This window comes from Cervus canadensis, chromosome 2 (genome assembly GCF_019320065.1).
Source record: "Cervus canadensis isolate Bull #8, Minnesota chromosome 2, ASM1932006v1, whole genome shotgun sequence".
NCBI lineage: Eukaryota > Metazoa > Chordata > Mammalia > Artiodactyla > Cervidae > Cervus > Cervus canadensis.
In genome coordinates, this window is record NC_057387.1 from 90,291,780 (window position 1) to 90,305,616 (window position 13,837).

General features: G+C 36.6%; 2 protein-coding genes across 2 annotated transcripts in view; both read right to left on the reverse strand.

Moving 5' to 3' along the window:
- Positions 1–13,837, reverse strand: part of C2H1orf185 (chromosome 2 C1orf185 homolog) — a 160,766-nt gene that overhangs the window by 37,096 nt on the left and 109,833 nt on the right. The window lies entirely within an intron of this gene.
- On the reverse strand, positions 2,536–3,326 carry LOC122436992 (transcription factor BTF3-like). Its single transcript, XM_043461367.1, has one exon. It carries the CDS (start codon positions 3,291–3,293, stop codon positions 2,805–2,807), a length of 489 nt encoding a protein of 162 aa, XP_043317302.1. The 5' UTR covers positions 3,294–3,326; the 3' UTR covers positions 2,536–2,804.

Below are 13,837 nucleotides of genomic sequence, written 5' to 3' on the forward strand. Positions count from 1 at the left end.
TTTATTTAGTAGAAAATTACATGAATGTTTGTTATTCTTTGTGCTTTTCTTTTCACCTTCCTGGTTATCTCAGATGTAAAAAATATAAACAATGACCTCAATTTTGTAGGAAAAGAAAAAGAAGAAGAAAAAGGGAGAAACATACTTGTATAAGGAAAATCATCAATACTGGCCAATACTGGCTACTTCTGGGGTAAGGGCTTACTTATAATTTTCTACTTCAGACTTTTCTGTACAATTAGATTTTCTACCATGAGTATCTTAGAAAAATCAGGAACAAAAATTTTTAATCTTCATATGAGATTCTTGATTCCTTTACTTAGATAGTACAAGTCTTCTTGTAGCACTTTCTTTATTGTTATCACTGTTTTATATAGCCTACTTAGCTTTCTCCTACTGAAGCTCTCTGCCCTCCTCTTTATCATTTTTGTAATTAGTAAAACACAATTCTAGTCCTTGGTGTCAGTGGGCCATTTACTTCTCAAGAGGAATTCCAATGAGGTATAAAGAATATAAAAGTTCCCCAAATCAATTTACCAACAGAAAGACAAATTACATATTTTCTAATACCTCCAACAAGTCACACATTATCTGTAAAACAATCTGTAAAATGAAAAGTCTTGATTCTGTTATTCTTAAAATCTCACTTTGAAGATTTAGTCAATATGTAATTTTAAGAAACACCATATACAAAGGTTGTAATTTTACTTCTTGACTCTGTCCTTAAGTATGCTATCTAATGACTCCTCACATTCAACAGTCACTTTATTACATCACCTTGTTTCTTCATCTTAATAATTATTATAATAAATAATCTTCTTTATTTATTAGTTTACTAATGTCTGTCTTCAACTGAAGATAAGTCTTTTTCACTGGTATTCTATGAGGTTAGAATAATGGTTGGTTACTCAAAGATGATTGACTATTCAATGAATAAATGATAGGCACTGTGCTAGATGCTAGTACAAAAATGGTAATATGGGTATGTGGGATTTTTTTTTTTTTTTGGTTGTGCCATGCGGCATACAGGATCTTAGTTTCTTGACCAGGGCCTGAACCCATGTCCCCTGAAGTGGAAGCATGAAGTCTTAACCACTGGATGACCAGGGAAGTCCTTAGGTATGTTGTTTAGCAGGAAGGTCATACATGTGAAAAAGAATAAGTGCAATTAAAAGGTACTATAGGCATTATAGTGGAAGAAATAAATGCAAAATACAGATACAGAAAGATCTATAAAAAGATAAGAGAAAAAATTTTTTGAAAGTTACATAGTCTAATGAAACATGCTTTGAAAACGTTCCATTGCCAAGTCCTTGCCAAGAATTGGCGATTCAAAGATAAGTAACACAAGGTCATAGAATTTAAAATCTGGAGGGTACAACATTTAAGTAGAATATTCATTATAATATTCTAATTGTTATGATAATAACATCTTGACAGCACAATATCACGTGAAACGCCAGGCTGGATGAAGCACAAGCTGGAATAAAGATTGCCAAGAGAAATACCATTAACCTCCGATATGCAAATGATACCACCCTTATGGCAGAAAATGAAGAGAAAGGTGAAAAAGGAGAGTGAAAAAGCTGGCTTAAAACTCAACATTCAAAAAACAAAGATCATGGCATCTAGTCCCATCACTTCATGGCAAATCAATGGGGAAACATTGTAAACGGTGACAGACTTTATTTTCTTGGGCTCCAAAAGCAATACAGATGGTGACTGCAGCCATGAAACTGAAAGATGTTTGCTCCCTGGAAGAAAAGCTATGACCAACCTAGACAGCATATTAAAAAACATAGACATTACTTTGCCGACATTTACTAGAATGCCAACATTCTAGTCAGAGCTATGGTTTTTCCAGTAGTCATGTATGGATGTGAGAGTTAGACCATAAAGAAGGCTGAGTGCCAAAAAATTGATGCTTTCAAATTGTGGTGTTGGAGAAGACTCTTCAGAATCCCTTAGACTGCAAGGAGATCAAACCAGTCAATCCTAAAGAAAATCAACCTTGAATATTCACTGGGATGACTGATACTGAAACTGAAGCTCCAATGCTTTGGCCACCTGATGTGAAGAGTTGACTCATCAGAAAAGGCCCTGATGCTGTGAAAGACTGAAGGCAGGAGGAGAAGGGGATGAAAGAGGATGAGACAGTTGGATGGCATCACCAACTCAGTGGACATGAGTTTGAGCAAGCTCTGGGAGATGGTGAAGGACAGGGAAGCCCAGCCTGTTGCAGTCCATGGGGCTGCAAAGAGTTGGAAAACAGAGAAGACAACAGAGGCAGTTTGACCAAGTGCTGGACCAGTTTCTAAGGGAACACCAGAGCTGAATCTTACAGAATGGGTAAGAGATAAATTTCCAGATATTATCTTAAACTAGGGATTGATTCTTTCATCTTAAGGTAAACAAAACTCTCTCAATGCACATTAAGCTATAGCTTACAATTGATCCTTTTTTTTTTTTTAACCATTTTTCAGCCAAAACTCTTACAATGAGAATTTCTACTTCACAAGTTCTATTTCTTTTTTCTTTTTTTTTTTTTTACTAGGCAAAGAATTTTATTTATCTTTGTCTCAAACTTTATTCTTAGGCTTCTTCAGCTTCATTAGCTGCAAAGAATGAATTGTATATAAGCAAAAACTGAAAAGAGCTGCAGTGTCCAGGGGCTTAGGCTTAAAAATATTAGAGATCTAGATTTTATCAGATCCATAAACAAAATTTTAAAAAGCAGTCATAATATAAAATAGCAGCTCCCAGTAACTTCTTCAAGATTTATCTTCTTCAGAAGTTAACTCAATTCAGTTTGCTTCATTCTTGGAAGCCTCATCAAAATTCTCCACAAGATCTGGAACTTCATCATCACCCTCCTCTCCAGTGGCAAGTGGTGCTTTCCCATTCACGGATTGTTTGGGCAGAGCTTCAGCCAGTCTCCTTAAACTGGTCAGACTGTCAGCACCAAGCTGGTTTAAGATGCTGGGGAGCATTTCTGTCAGTTGCTTTGTCTCAGTGTGGCCTGTAACGGTGAAAGTGTTTGCTGCCAGAGATGCCTGAACTTTAGGGTTGTTAAAGTGGATCACTGTTCCTTGATTTGTGAACATATTCACCTCTTCAATACCAGAGATATTGTTTACCCCTAACTTCTTTAAAGAGAACTGAAGTTTTTTGTCATCTGCTGTGGCTCTTCTACGAACCACCTTCTTCTTTCTGCGAGCAGTTCCTTTCCCACCAATGCGCACTTGTGCCTGCAGTTTGGCGAGTTTCTCCTGGTTCATGATAGTTTCTTTCATCTTGTTGGAGCGGAAATGGGGCTGCGCAGGGGACTAGGGTTGGCGCTCAGGTGGTCTCGGGCAGACCAGCTGAGGTTAGGCGCACACACGCGGGGACGCAAGATCCACAAGTTCTATTTCAAAGGTCATTAATAACTTCATGAACACAAAATTGACAGGTCATTATTGACCATTCTCACTCTCTTACCTGGGTATAAGTAACCTAAATTCACTTGGTTTTCTTCCCTTTTCTTTGTTTATAATTTTATTGCTTTTACAGGTCCCTCTTCCTCAACTTCCTCAGTCCATCTATCCTTCCAGAGGAAGATCTAGCTGTATCCTTTCACATATCTAAATAGGGCTATACATAGATATATAAAGAACATAGATACATACAGACATTAGATGTAGATGTAACATATCTGTATCTATGCCTAATATCTTTAACCAGAATTACTATACCTTTGTGCCAGGAGTATTTTCAAATTATATTTTGCAGTGATTCCAGAACTGAATGTTCAATTTTATTTTTTGAGTATTTACAAATTACCTCTTTATTATATTCTTTTAGGGTTTCAGATTTCAGTCTGAGATTTACTGCAATTCAACAAATGCCTATTGAAAACCCATATGTGTGAGATATTGTTTGAGGCACCAAGTGAGGGATAAAACGTCACTGAAGTAAGAATGAATCCTCATCCTGAGGCTTAAAAATTTATAATGAAATTATTAGTAAGCCTCATATGCAACTGGCATAAAAAGCTGATCACACCAATTTTTTTAGTTTTGGCTGCTATGACTGAATAGAAACTAACTACATCTGTGAATTCGGAAGAGTTATTTATGCTGATTGGATTTTAACATCATTATTTGAAAAATGGGAGTCATATTATCTGTCTCAGAGAATTAGAATAAGGAATAAAAAAGATAATGTTGCAAGGAATTACTAACATAGTAAAGAAGACATCTCAAACAGCGTGTGTATACCAGACCATAAAGCAAGATTCAACAAGTTTTACAGAATCATTATTACACATACCACACTCTCTGACAATTATGCCATTAATTTTAAATTAGTAACCTGACACATACTCTAAGAAAAGTTCCCATACTTGGAAAATTTTAAATCACACTGTAAATAACTATTCATTAAAGAAGAAATGAATGGAAATTTGGAAATACATAAGACTAATCAATAATGAAGCACTATATATAAATACTGGTCCCATCACTTCATGGCAAATAGATGGGGAAACAACGTAAACACTGACAGACTTTATTTTCTTGGGCTCCAAAATCACTGCAGATGGTGACTGTAGCCATGAAATTAAAAGATGCTTGCTCCTTGGAAGAAACTGAGCGCCAAAGAATTGATGCTTTTGAACTATGGTGTTGGAGAAGACTCTTGAGAGTCCTTTGGACTGCAAGGAGATCCAATCAGTCAATCCTGAAGGAAAATAGTCCTGAATATTCACTGGAAGGACTGATGCTAAAGTTGAAGCTCCAATACTTTGGCCACCTGATGTGAAGAAATGACCCACTGGAAAAGACCCTGATGCTGGGAAAGAGTGAAGACAGGAGGAGAAGGGGATGACAGAGGATGAGATGGTTGGATGGTATCACTGACTCAATGGACATAAGTTTGAGCAAGCTCCAGGAGTTGGTGATGGACAGGGAAGGCTAGTACGCTGTAGTCCATGGGGTCGCAAAATCAGACACAACTGAGTGACTGAACTGAATTGATATATAAATGCCTGCAGCAACAAAGCTGATGACCAATTCCAGGAAAATGTATGGCCCTAAATGCTATGTTAGAAAAAAAGGGTGAAAAATAATGAATTTAGCATTCAAATTGCCAGTTGAAAAAGACCAGAAAAGTAAGCCTAAATAATGTGGAGGAAGGAAATAGAAAAGAACAGAAATTGGTGAAAAAAATTAAGATTTTAGGAAAAGACTAATAAGATTAAGAAATGTCTAGTAACTAGACATTTTTTAAAAGGTGGCACAAGTGAACAATTTCAAAAATGAAGGAAGAATATAATTACAGTTATAGCAGAGGTTAAAATAAAATACTTTCAACAAATTGATGCTAGTATATTCTAAAACTTACACTAAATTACATATACCTATAAAGTGACTTACAAAAAATGACTCAAGAAGTACCTAAATGAACATGTATCCATTAAATTGAGTCAGCAGTTACAAAATTTCCCCCAAAGAAAAGAGCAGACCCCAATAACTTTATAATTTCTACTGTATACCCATGATACAAATATTTCTTATCTTATACAAGCTCTTCCAGAAAACAGAAAGAGATTTCTGGCTGTTTGTCCAAATGTATTTTCTTCTTCCCACGTAAAAACTAGATTACATGTCCCAGCTTCCCATACCATTAGATGAAGCCATGTGACTGAGTTCTAACCAACGGAATTTGAATGAAAGTGATGTCATAAAAACCTCCCACATACATTTCTCCATAATCTTTCTTCCTTTAGGCTTGGCTGGGATGGAGATGATCCCAAGGAAACTTTGGAAACCAAGTGTCATCATTGATCTAATTGACATTTACAGAACACTCAACCCAAATAAAATGAAACACAATGTATCAGGATATGTGGGATGCCAATAAAGCAACATATAGGGGAAAATCAACACTAAAAAACTGTAATATAAGGGGAAAATGTGAAACACCCTTAAAAACTAAAATAAGTAAGTTAAGCCCAAAGAAAACAGAAGAAAAAAATTTAAAAACCAAGTGGAAACCAATGAAATAGAAAACAGAAACACAATAGAGAAAATCACTGAAACAAAAAGCTGGTTCTTTGACATCTATGTAATTGATAAACTTCTAGCTAGATTGACTAATAAGAAAAAAGACACAAATTATCAGTATCAGAAATGAGAGAGGTGACATTACTACAGGTACTATAGCTATTAAAAGAATAATAAGGCAATATTATGAATAATTTTACTCTAATAAATTTTAAAACTTAGATGGAAAATTCCTTAAAAGATATGTTTTCAAAGTTCACTCAAGAAGAAAGAGATAACATAGATAGACACACATCTTTTTAAAAAACTGACATTGTAGCTAAAATTCTTACAAAGAAAACTCTATGTCCAGAAGCTTCACTGGTAAATTCTACCAAACACTTAAGGGGAAAAAATATTACTAATTCTACAGAACTGCTCCAAAACTTTGAAGAGAATTTTTTATTCATTCTATGAGGCTATACAAAAACTAGGAATAAAGGACAGACAGAGAGAAAGAGAAATGGAGGAAATGACAAACTGATCATAGATATAAAATGCACCTATGAACACGGAAAATTCTAAACAACACTTTAGCAAATTAAATCCAACGTTATGTTAAAAGGGTGATGAAGTGGAGTCTATCCCAAGAAAATAGGGTTGGATTACATTAAAAAATCAATGCAATTTACCATATTAACAAAATAGAAAAGAAAATCCATGTGATTAATAAGGATCTATGTCAATAGATATGAAAATTTTTGAGATTTATTTCTGATTTCTTTTTTTTTTAATAAAAGCTCTCAGAAACTAGGCAGAAGGGTATCTCAATCCTAATTATCAGGTTCCCCAAGCTGATAAAGTTCATTTATTTAAAAAAATCAGACTTAATAGTGAAAGAATGAATGCTTTCCTCCTAAAATCAGTAAAGGGATGTCCACTCGTACAACTTCTATTGAACACTGCAATGAAGGTTCTAGCCAGTGCAAGCAGGCATGAAAAAGGAAAAAGTCATCTAGATTAAGAAGGGAAAAAATAAGTGTTATATTCTCAGTGTTTTGGTCTGAATGTTTTTCTGCTGCTGAAATGCATATGTTGAAATCCTAATGCTTAATGTGATAGTTCTAAGTGGTGGGACCTCCAAGATCTGGGTGGATCATGAGAGTGGAGTCCTTGTGAAGGGATTAGTGCTCTTAAGAAAAAGATCCCACAGAGCTCCCTAGCCCCTTCCACCATTCGAGGGCACAGCAAGAAGCCAGAAGAGAGCTCTCACTAGACACAAAACTTGATCACTTAAACACCCTGATCTCAAATTTACAGCTTCTAGAACTGTGCAAAATAAAATTCTGTTGTTTATACATCCAGTTTGTGGTATTATGCTATAGCAGCTTGAATTGACTAAGGCACCCAGAGAACATTATCATCTATGTAGAAAATCCTGTGCAATTTTATATAAACCAGTAAAACAATTAAGTGAGTTTAATAAGACTGCAGAATATAAGAACAATACACAAAAATCAACTGTTTTCTGGAACTGTAAAACTCCCAGAAGAAAACAGAAAAAAATATTTCATGGCATCAGCCTTGGCAATTATTTCATGAATATGATACCAAAAGCATAGATAACAAAAGCAAAAATTGACAAATGGCACTATATCAAACTAAAAAGTTTCTGCACAGCAAAGAAAACAACAACAGAGTGAAAAGGCAACAGAGAATGGAAAAAACATTTGCAAGTCATAAGAGGTTAATTTCCAAAATATAAAAGCTACAACTCAGTGGCAAAAGAACTAAGAACCCACCTTAAAATGGGCTATAGACTTGAATAGACATTTCTCCAAAGAAAACACATAAATGGCCAATAGGCATATGACAAGATGTTCAAAGCTTCTAACCATTAGGGATCTGCAAATCAAAACCACAAGGAGATATAATCTCACACTTGTTAGAATGGTTATTTTCAACAACAACAACATAAAAGAGGATGCAGAGAAATTGGGAGTTCCGGTACACTGTTGCTTGAAATGCAAAATGGTGCAGCTGCTATGGAAAAAAGAATGCACATTCTTCAAAAAATTAAAATTAGAACTACCATATGATTCAACAATCTCATTTTTGGGTATTTATCAAGAAGAAATGAAAATAAGATCTCAAAGAGGTATTAGTAGCCAAAATTGGATAAAACCTAAATGTCTATCAATGTATGAATGGATAAAGAAAATGAAGCATATGTGTGTATATATATATATATATGTACTTCATATGTGTGTATACACACACACACACACACACACACACACACACACACTGGAACATTATTCAGCCTTTAAAAGAGGAAAATCCTCAAAATATGACAACATGGATGAACCTGAAGGACATTAGCCTAAGTTAAATAAATTAAACACATTAGGACAAATACTGTGTGATTCCTCTTATATATATTAGGTATATAAAACAATCATACTCATAGAATCAAAGAACAGAATGGTGGTTGCCAGGGGCTGGAGGAAGGAAGGAATTGGTGAGTTGCTAATCAGTGGGCGTAAAATCCTAACTATGCAAGATGGATAAGTTCTAGAGATCTGCTATAAAACATTGTGCTTATAGAAAATAGTACTGTATTACACACTTAAAAATTTAAGAGGATAGATGTCATGTTAAGTGTTCTTACCACAATAAAATATAATTTTTTTTAAAAAGTAGAAAAAAGTTTTTCTATATACTATTAAAAACAATTAGAAATTGAAATGTTTAAAAATTACCATTTGCAACAGTATAAAAGTATGAAAAGTTGTGTCCAACTCTGTTGTAACCCTGTGGACTGTAACCCGCCAGGCTCTTCTGTCCATGGGATATCCCAGGCAAGACTATTGGAGTGGGTTGCTATTTCCTTCTCCAGGGGATCTTCCTGACCCAGGACTCCTATCAGTGTCTCCTGCATTGGCAGGTGGATTCTTGACCACTGAGCCACCTGGGAAGCCTAAAAATATGAAATATTTAGGCATAAATCTGATAAAAGATGTGAAAAACCTGTGCATAGGCAACTACAAAATATTGCTAAGAGGAATTAAGGATGATCTAAATAAATAGAGACACATACCTTGCTCATGAGTTGAAAGACAAACTCAGTTCAGTTCAGTTCAGTTCAGTCGCTCAGTCGTGTCTGACTCTTTGCGACCCCATGAATCACAGCACGCCAGGCCTCCCTGTCCATCACCAACTCCGGGAGTTTACTCAAACTCATGCCCATCGAGTCGGTGATGCCATCCAACCATCTCATCCTCTGTCGTCCCCTTCTCCTCCTGCCCCCAATTCCTCCCAACATCAGGGTCTTTTCCAGAGAGTCAACTCGTCGCATGAGGTGGCCAAAGTACTGGAGTTTCAGCTTCAGCATCAGTCCTTCCAATGAACACCCAGGACTGATCTCCTTTAGCATGGACTGGTTGGATCTCCTTGCAGTCTAAGGGACTCTCAAGAGTCTTCTCCAACACCACAGGTCAAAAGCATCAATTTTTCGGCACTCAGTTTTCTTTACAGTCCAACTCTCACATCCATACATGACCACTGGAAAAACCATAGCCTTGACCAGAAGGACCTTTGTTGGCAAAGTAATGTCTCTGCTTTTTAATATGCTGTCTAGGTTGGTCATAACTTTCCTTCCAAGGAGTAAGCGTCTTTTAATTTCATGGCTGCAACTAGAGAGCAACCCCCGCTTGCCACAATGAGAGAAAAGCCTATGCAGCAAGGCCTGTGTATCAGTGAAGACCCAGCACAACCAAAAATAAAGAAAAAAAACAACAACAGATGGACAAATCAAATTTTCTTTTTAAAAATTATTTATTATTTTTGGCTGCACTGGGTCTTTGCTGTGGCCCATGGGCTCTTTGTTGATGTGTGCAGGCTTTCTCTAGTAGTGATTAACCAGAGGTGACTTTCTAGTTGTGGTATGCAGGCTTCTCATTACTGTGGCTTCTCTTGTTGCGGAGCATGGTCTCTAGGGAGCACAAACTTCAGTAGTTGTGACGCATGTGCTCAGTAGTTGCAGAGTACAGGCTCAGTAGTTGTGGCTCACGGGTTTAGCTGCACCACAGTATGCGGGATCTTAGTTCCCAGGGATCAAACCTGTGTCCTCTGCTTTGGCAGGTAGATTCTTAACCACTGGACCACCGTGAGAGTCCTAAAAATCAAAATTTAAAACACATATTCTTTAAAAGACACTACTAATAGAATGAAAATTCAATCTGCAGACTGGAAGAAAATCTCAGCAAAGCATATACTAACTAAGCTCTGGCATCCAAAACTGGGAGATTGGGATTCACAAATACATTACAGGACAGCTAAAATTAAAGACTGACCATACCAAAGCCTGTCAAGAATATGGAGAAATTAGAACTCTTGTATTCTGTTGAAGGGAATGAACAATGGTACAATCACTTTGGAAAATAGTTTGACAGTTTCATGAAAAGTTAAACATATGCCTACCATGTGACTCAGCCATTCTATTTCTATATATTTACCCAAGAGAAAAAGAAATATACATCCATACAATTTTCATAGCAGCTTTATTTGTAATAGCCAAAACCTGTGTGTTGCCTAGAATTCTAAGATCTTTCCAAGATTCCTGGCCTTTGGTATACATGCACCTACCTTCACCCAGGTATTTTAAAAGGAATAATCTAGGTACTACTTTGAAAAGATTGTACAGATGTTATTAAGGCCCTAAATTAGCTGAATTTAAGATAGGAAAATGATCTGAGTGGGTCTGACTTAATCACTTGAGCCCTTTATATCTGGGTCTAGAGGTCAGACTGGTGAAGTCTTGAGCCCTTTAAATCTGGGTCTAGAGGTCAGATTGGTAAAGTCAGGGATCTGAAGCATGAGGGGGATTCATGTATAAAAAGTTCCCTGCTCCTGGCTGGAAGATGGAGGTAGCCAAGTGGCAAAGAATGAAGAAAGCCTATAGCAGCTGAGAGCAGTCCCTAACTGAAGCCAGCAAGAAAAAGGGGGCCTCGGTTCTACAACTAGAAGAAGCTAGATTTAGTCAACAACCAAAATGAGCTTGGATGTGGATTTTTTCCGCAGTGCCACCAGAAAGAAATGCAACCTGGCTGACACCTTGATTTTAGCCTTATAATACTGTAAGCAGATCAATCTGGCCACGGTGTGCCTGGACTTACACCCTAAATAACTAAAAACTAATAAATGGGCGTTATTATATGCAGTTTAGATTGTGGCAGCTTGTTATGCAGTGATAGCAAACTACTACAAACCAGAAACATCTCAAATGACCATCAACAGATTGCAATATATTCATACAATGTAGACCTCTCATCAATAAAGAGAAATAAACTATTGATGCACACAACATGAATTTTAAAATTCTTCTGAAAGCCAAAAAAAAAAAAAAGGCTGCATAACTGTATGATCTCGTTTTCATAAAACTCTAAAAAATGCAAACTAGTCTACAGTGACAGAAAGAAGATGAGTGATTGCTTAGAGATGGGGGACAGGGAAGGATGGGAAGAAGGTTTACACAGAAGACTTCCCTGGTGGTACAGTGGATAAAAATCTGTCTACCAATGCAGGGGACACAGGTTCAATTCCTGGTCCAGGAAGATTCCACATACTGCAGGGCACCTAAGCCTGTGTGCCACAACTACTGAGCCCATGCTCTAGAGCCCACTTGCTGCAGTTACTGAGCCTGTGTGCCATGACTGCTAAAGCCCGTATGCCCTAGAACCTGGGCTCTGGCAGCAAAATACCACAATGAGAAGCCTGCACACCACAATGAAGAGTAGCTCCCACTTGCCACAATTTTAAGTTTTACAGCCAGCTCATTCTGAAGGCTTTATCTGGGCATGATATTAAAAATCAGATGGGCAGAAATTATAAGCAAGTCTTTGATGATTGTGGAGAAAGAAACTGCAACCCACTTCACTATTTTTGCTGGAGAACTCCATGGACAGAGGAGCCTGGCAGGCTACAGTCCATGAGGGTCACAAAACGGTCAGACATGACTTAGCCACTGAACAACTTTAATGACTGAGGCCAAACTATAACAATTCTTTCAGAAAAAGACCAGGCCCAAATAATCTATTCCATGATCAATAACAAGAAAATAGCAGTAAACAAACAAAAAACACAAATAAACACATAAATCTGTCATCATTGCAGATACTCTCGGGACTCATCTGTTTTTGAAGATAGGCAAGTCCTAGGGAGAAAGGTACCAGACTTCAAAGCAGAAATTCTGAGCTAAATTCTGATTCAGCCTCATGGTATCAAACTCAGCAGTGGAGTAGGGGAGAAGGATGGAAAGATTATATTAGCTAATAAAACAAAAAACATATTTTCTGACTTACTTCACTTAGGATGATATTCTCTAGGTCTATCCATGGTACTGTAAATGGCAATATTCTTTTTTATGTTGATCAATACACATATATGTACTAACATATATATATAGCACATATATATGTATTACCATATATACTTATATCCAATTCTTCTTAAACCAATTACCTGTTGATGGGCGCTCAGGCTGTTTCCATGTCTTGGCTATTTTATATAGCTGCTATGAACACTGGGATGCATGAATGTTTTTGAACTTGAGTTTTCATCTTTTCAGGATATATTCCCAGGAGTGAGATCAATGGATCTTCTTTTAGTTTTTAAGGAAACTCCATACTATCTTCTATAGTGGTTGTACCAATTTATATTCCCATCAACAGTCATGATTCCCTTTTCTCCACACCCTCTCCAGCTTTTATCATTGGCAGACTTTTTGATGATAGCCATTCTGACAGATGGAAGGTGATACCTCATTGTGGTTTTGATTTTCATCTCTCTAATAATTAGTGATTATTAGAGCATCTTTTCATGTGCCTGTTGGCCACTGGTATGTCTTCTTTGGAGAGATGTCTATTTAGGTCTTCTGCCTGTATTTTACTTGGGTTGTTTATTGAGATGAATGAGCAGTTTGCTATTTCGGATACTAATCCCCTATTTACCATATCATTTGCAAATATCTTTTCCCATTCTGTAGGTTGTTTTTGATTTGTTGTTTCCTTTGCCGAATTGCCAAATTTCTTTTCCAAAGATTGCTTCCTTTTAAATTTTATTTGGTCCCACTTGTTTATTTTTATTTATTTTGCCTTGGGACACTGACATAAGAAAATATTGCTATGATTTATGTCAGAGAATGTATTGCCTATGTTCTCTCCTAGTTTTATGATGTCATGTACTATATTTAAGTCCTTAAGTCACTCTGACTTTATTTTTGTGTATAGTGTGAGGGAGTGTTTGAACTTAGTGCTGATTTACATGTGGTTGTCTAGCTTGCCCAACACCACTGAACAGACTTTCTTTTTACCATTGTATAGTTTTGCCTCCTTTGTCACAGACTGACTGTAGGTGTGTGACTTTATTTTGGGGCTCTCTATTCTGTTCCATTAAGCTAAATGTATGTTTTGAGGCCACTACCACACTGTTTTCACTCTGCAGCTTTGTAGTATTAAGTGTGGAAGGGTTATGACTCCAGCTTAGTTCTTCTTCCTCAGGATTGCTTTGGCAATTCTGGGTCTTTTGTGGTTCCATATAAATTTTAGGAATATTTGTTCTGGTTCTGTGAAAAAATGTCATAGGTATTTCGATAGAGATCACATTAAATCTGTAGATAGCTTTGGGAAGTATGGTCATTTTAACAATACAAACAATGAGCATGGCTATCCTTCCATTTCTTTGAATAACCTTCAGTTTCCCTTATCATTGTTTGATAGTTTTTAGTATGTAGGTCTTTCACCACCTTGACAAAG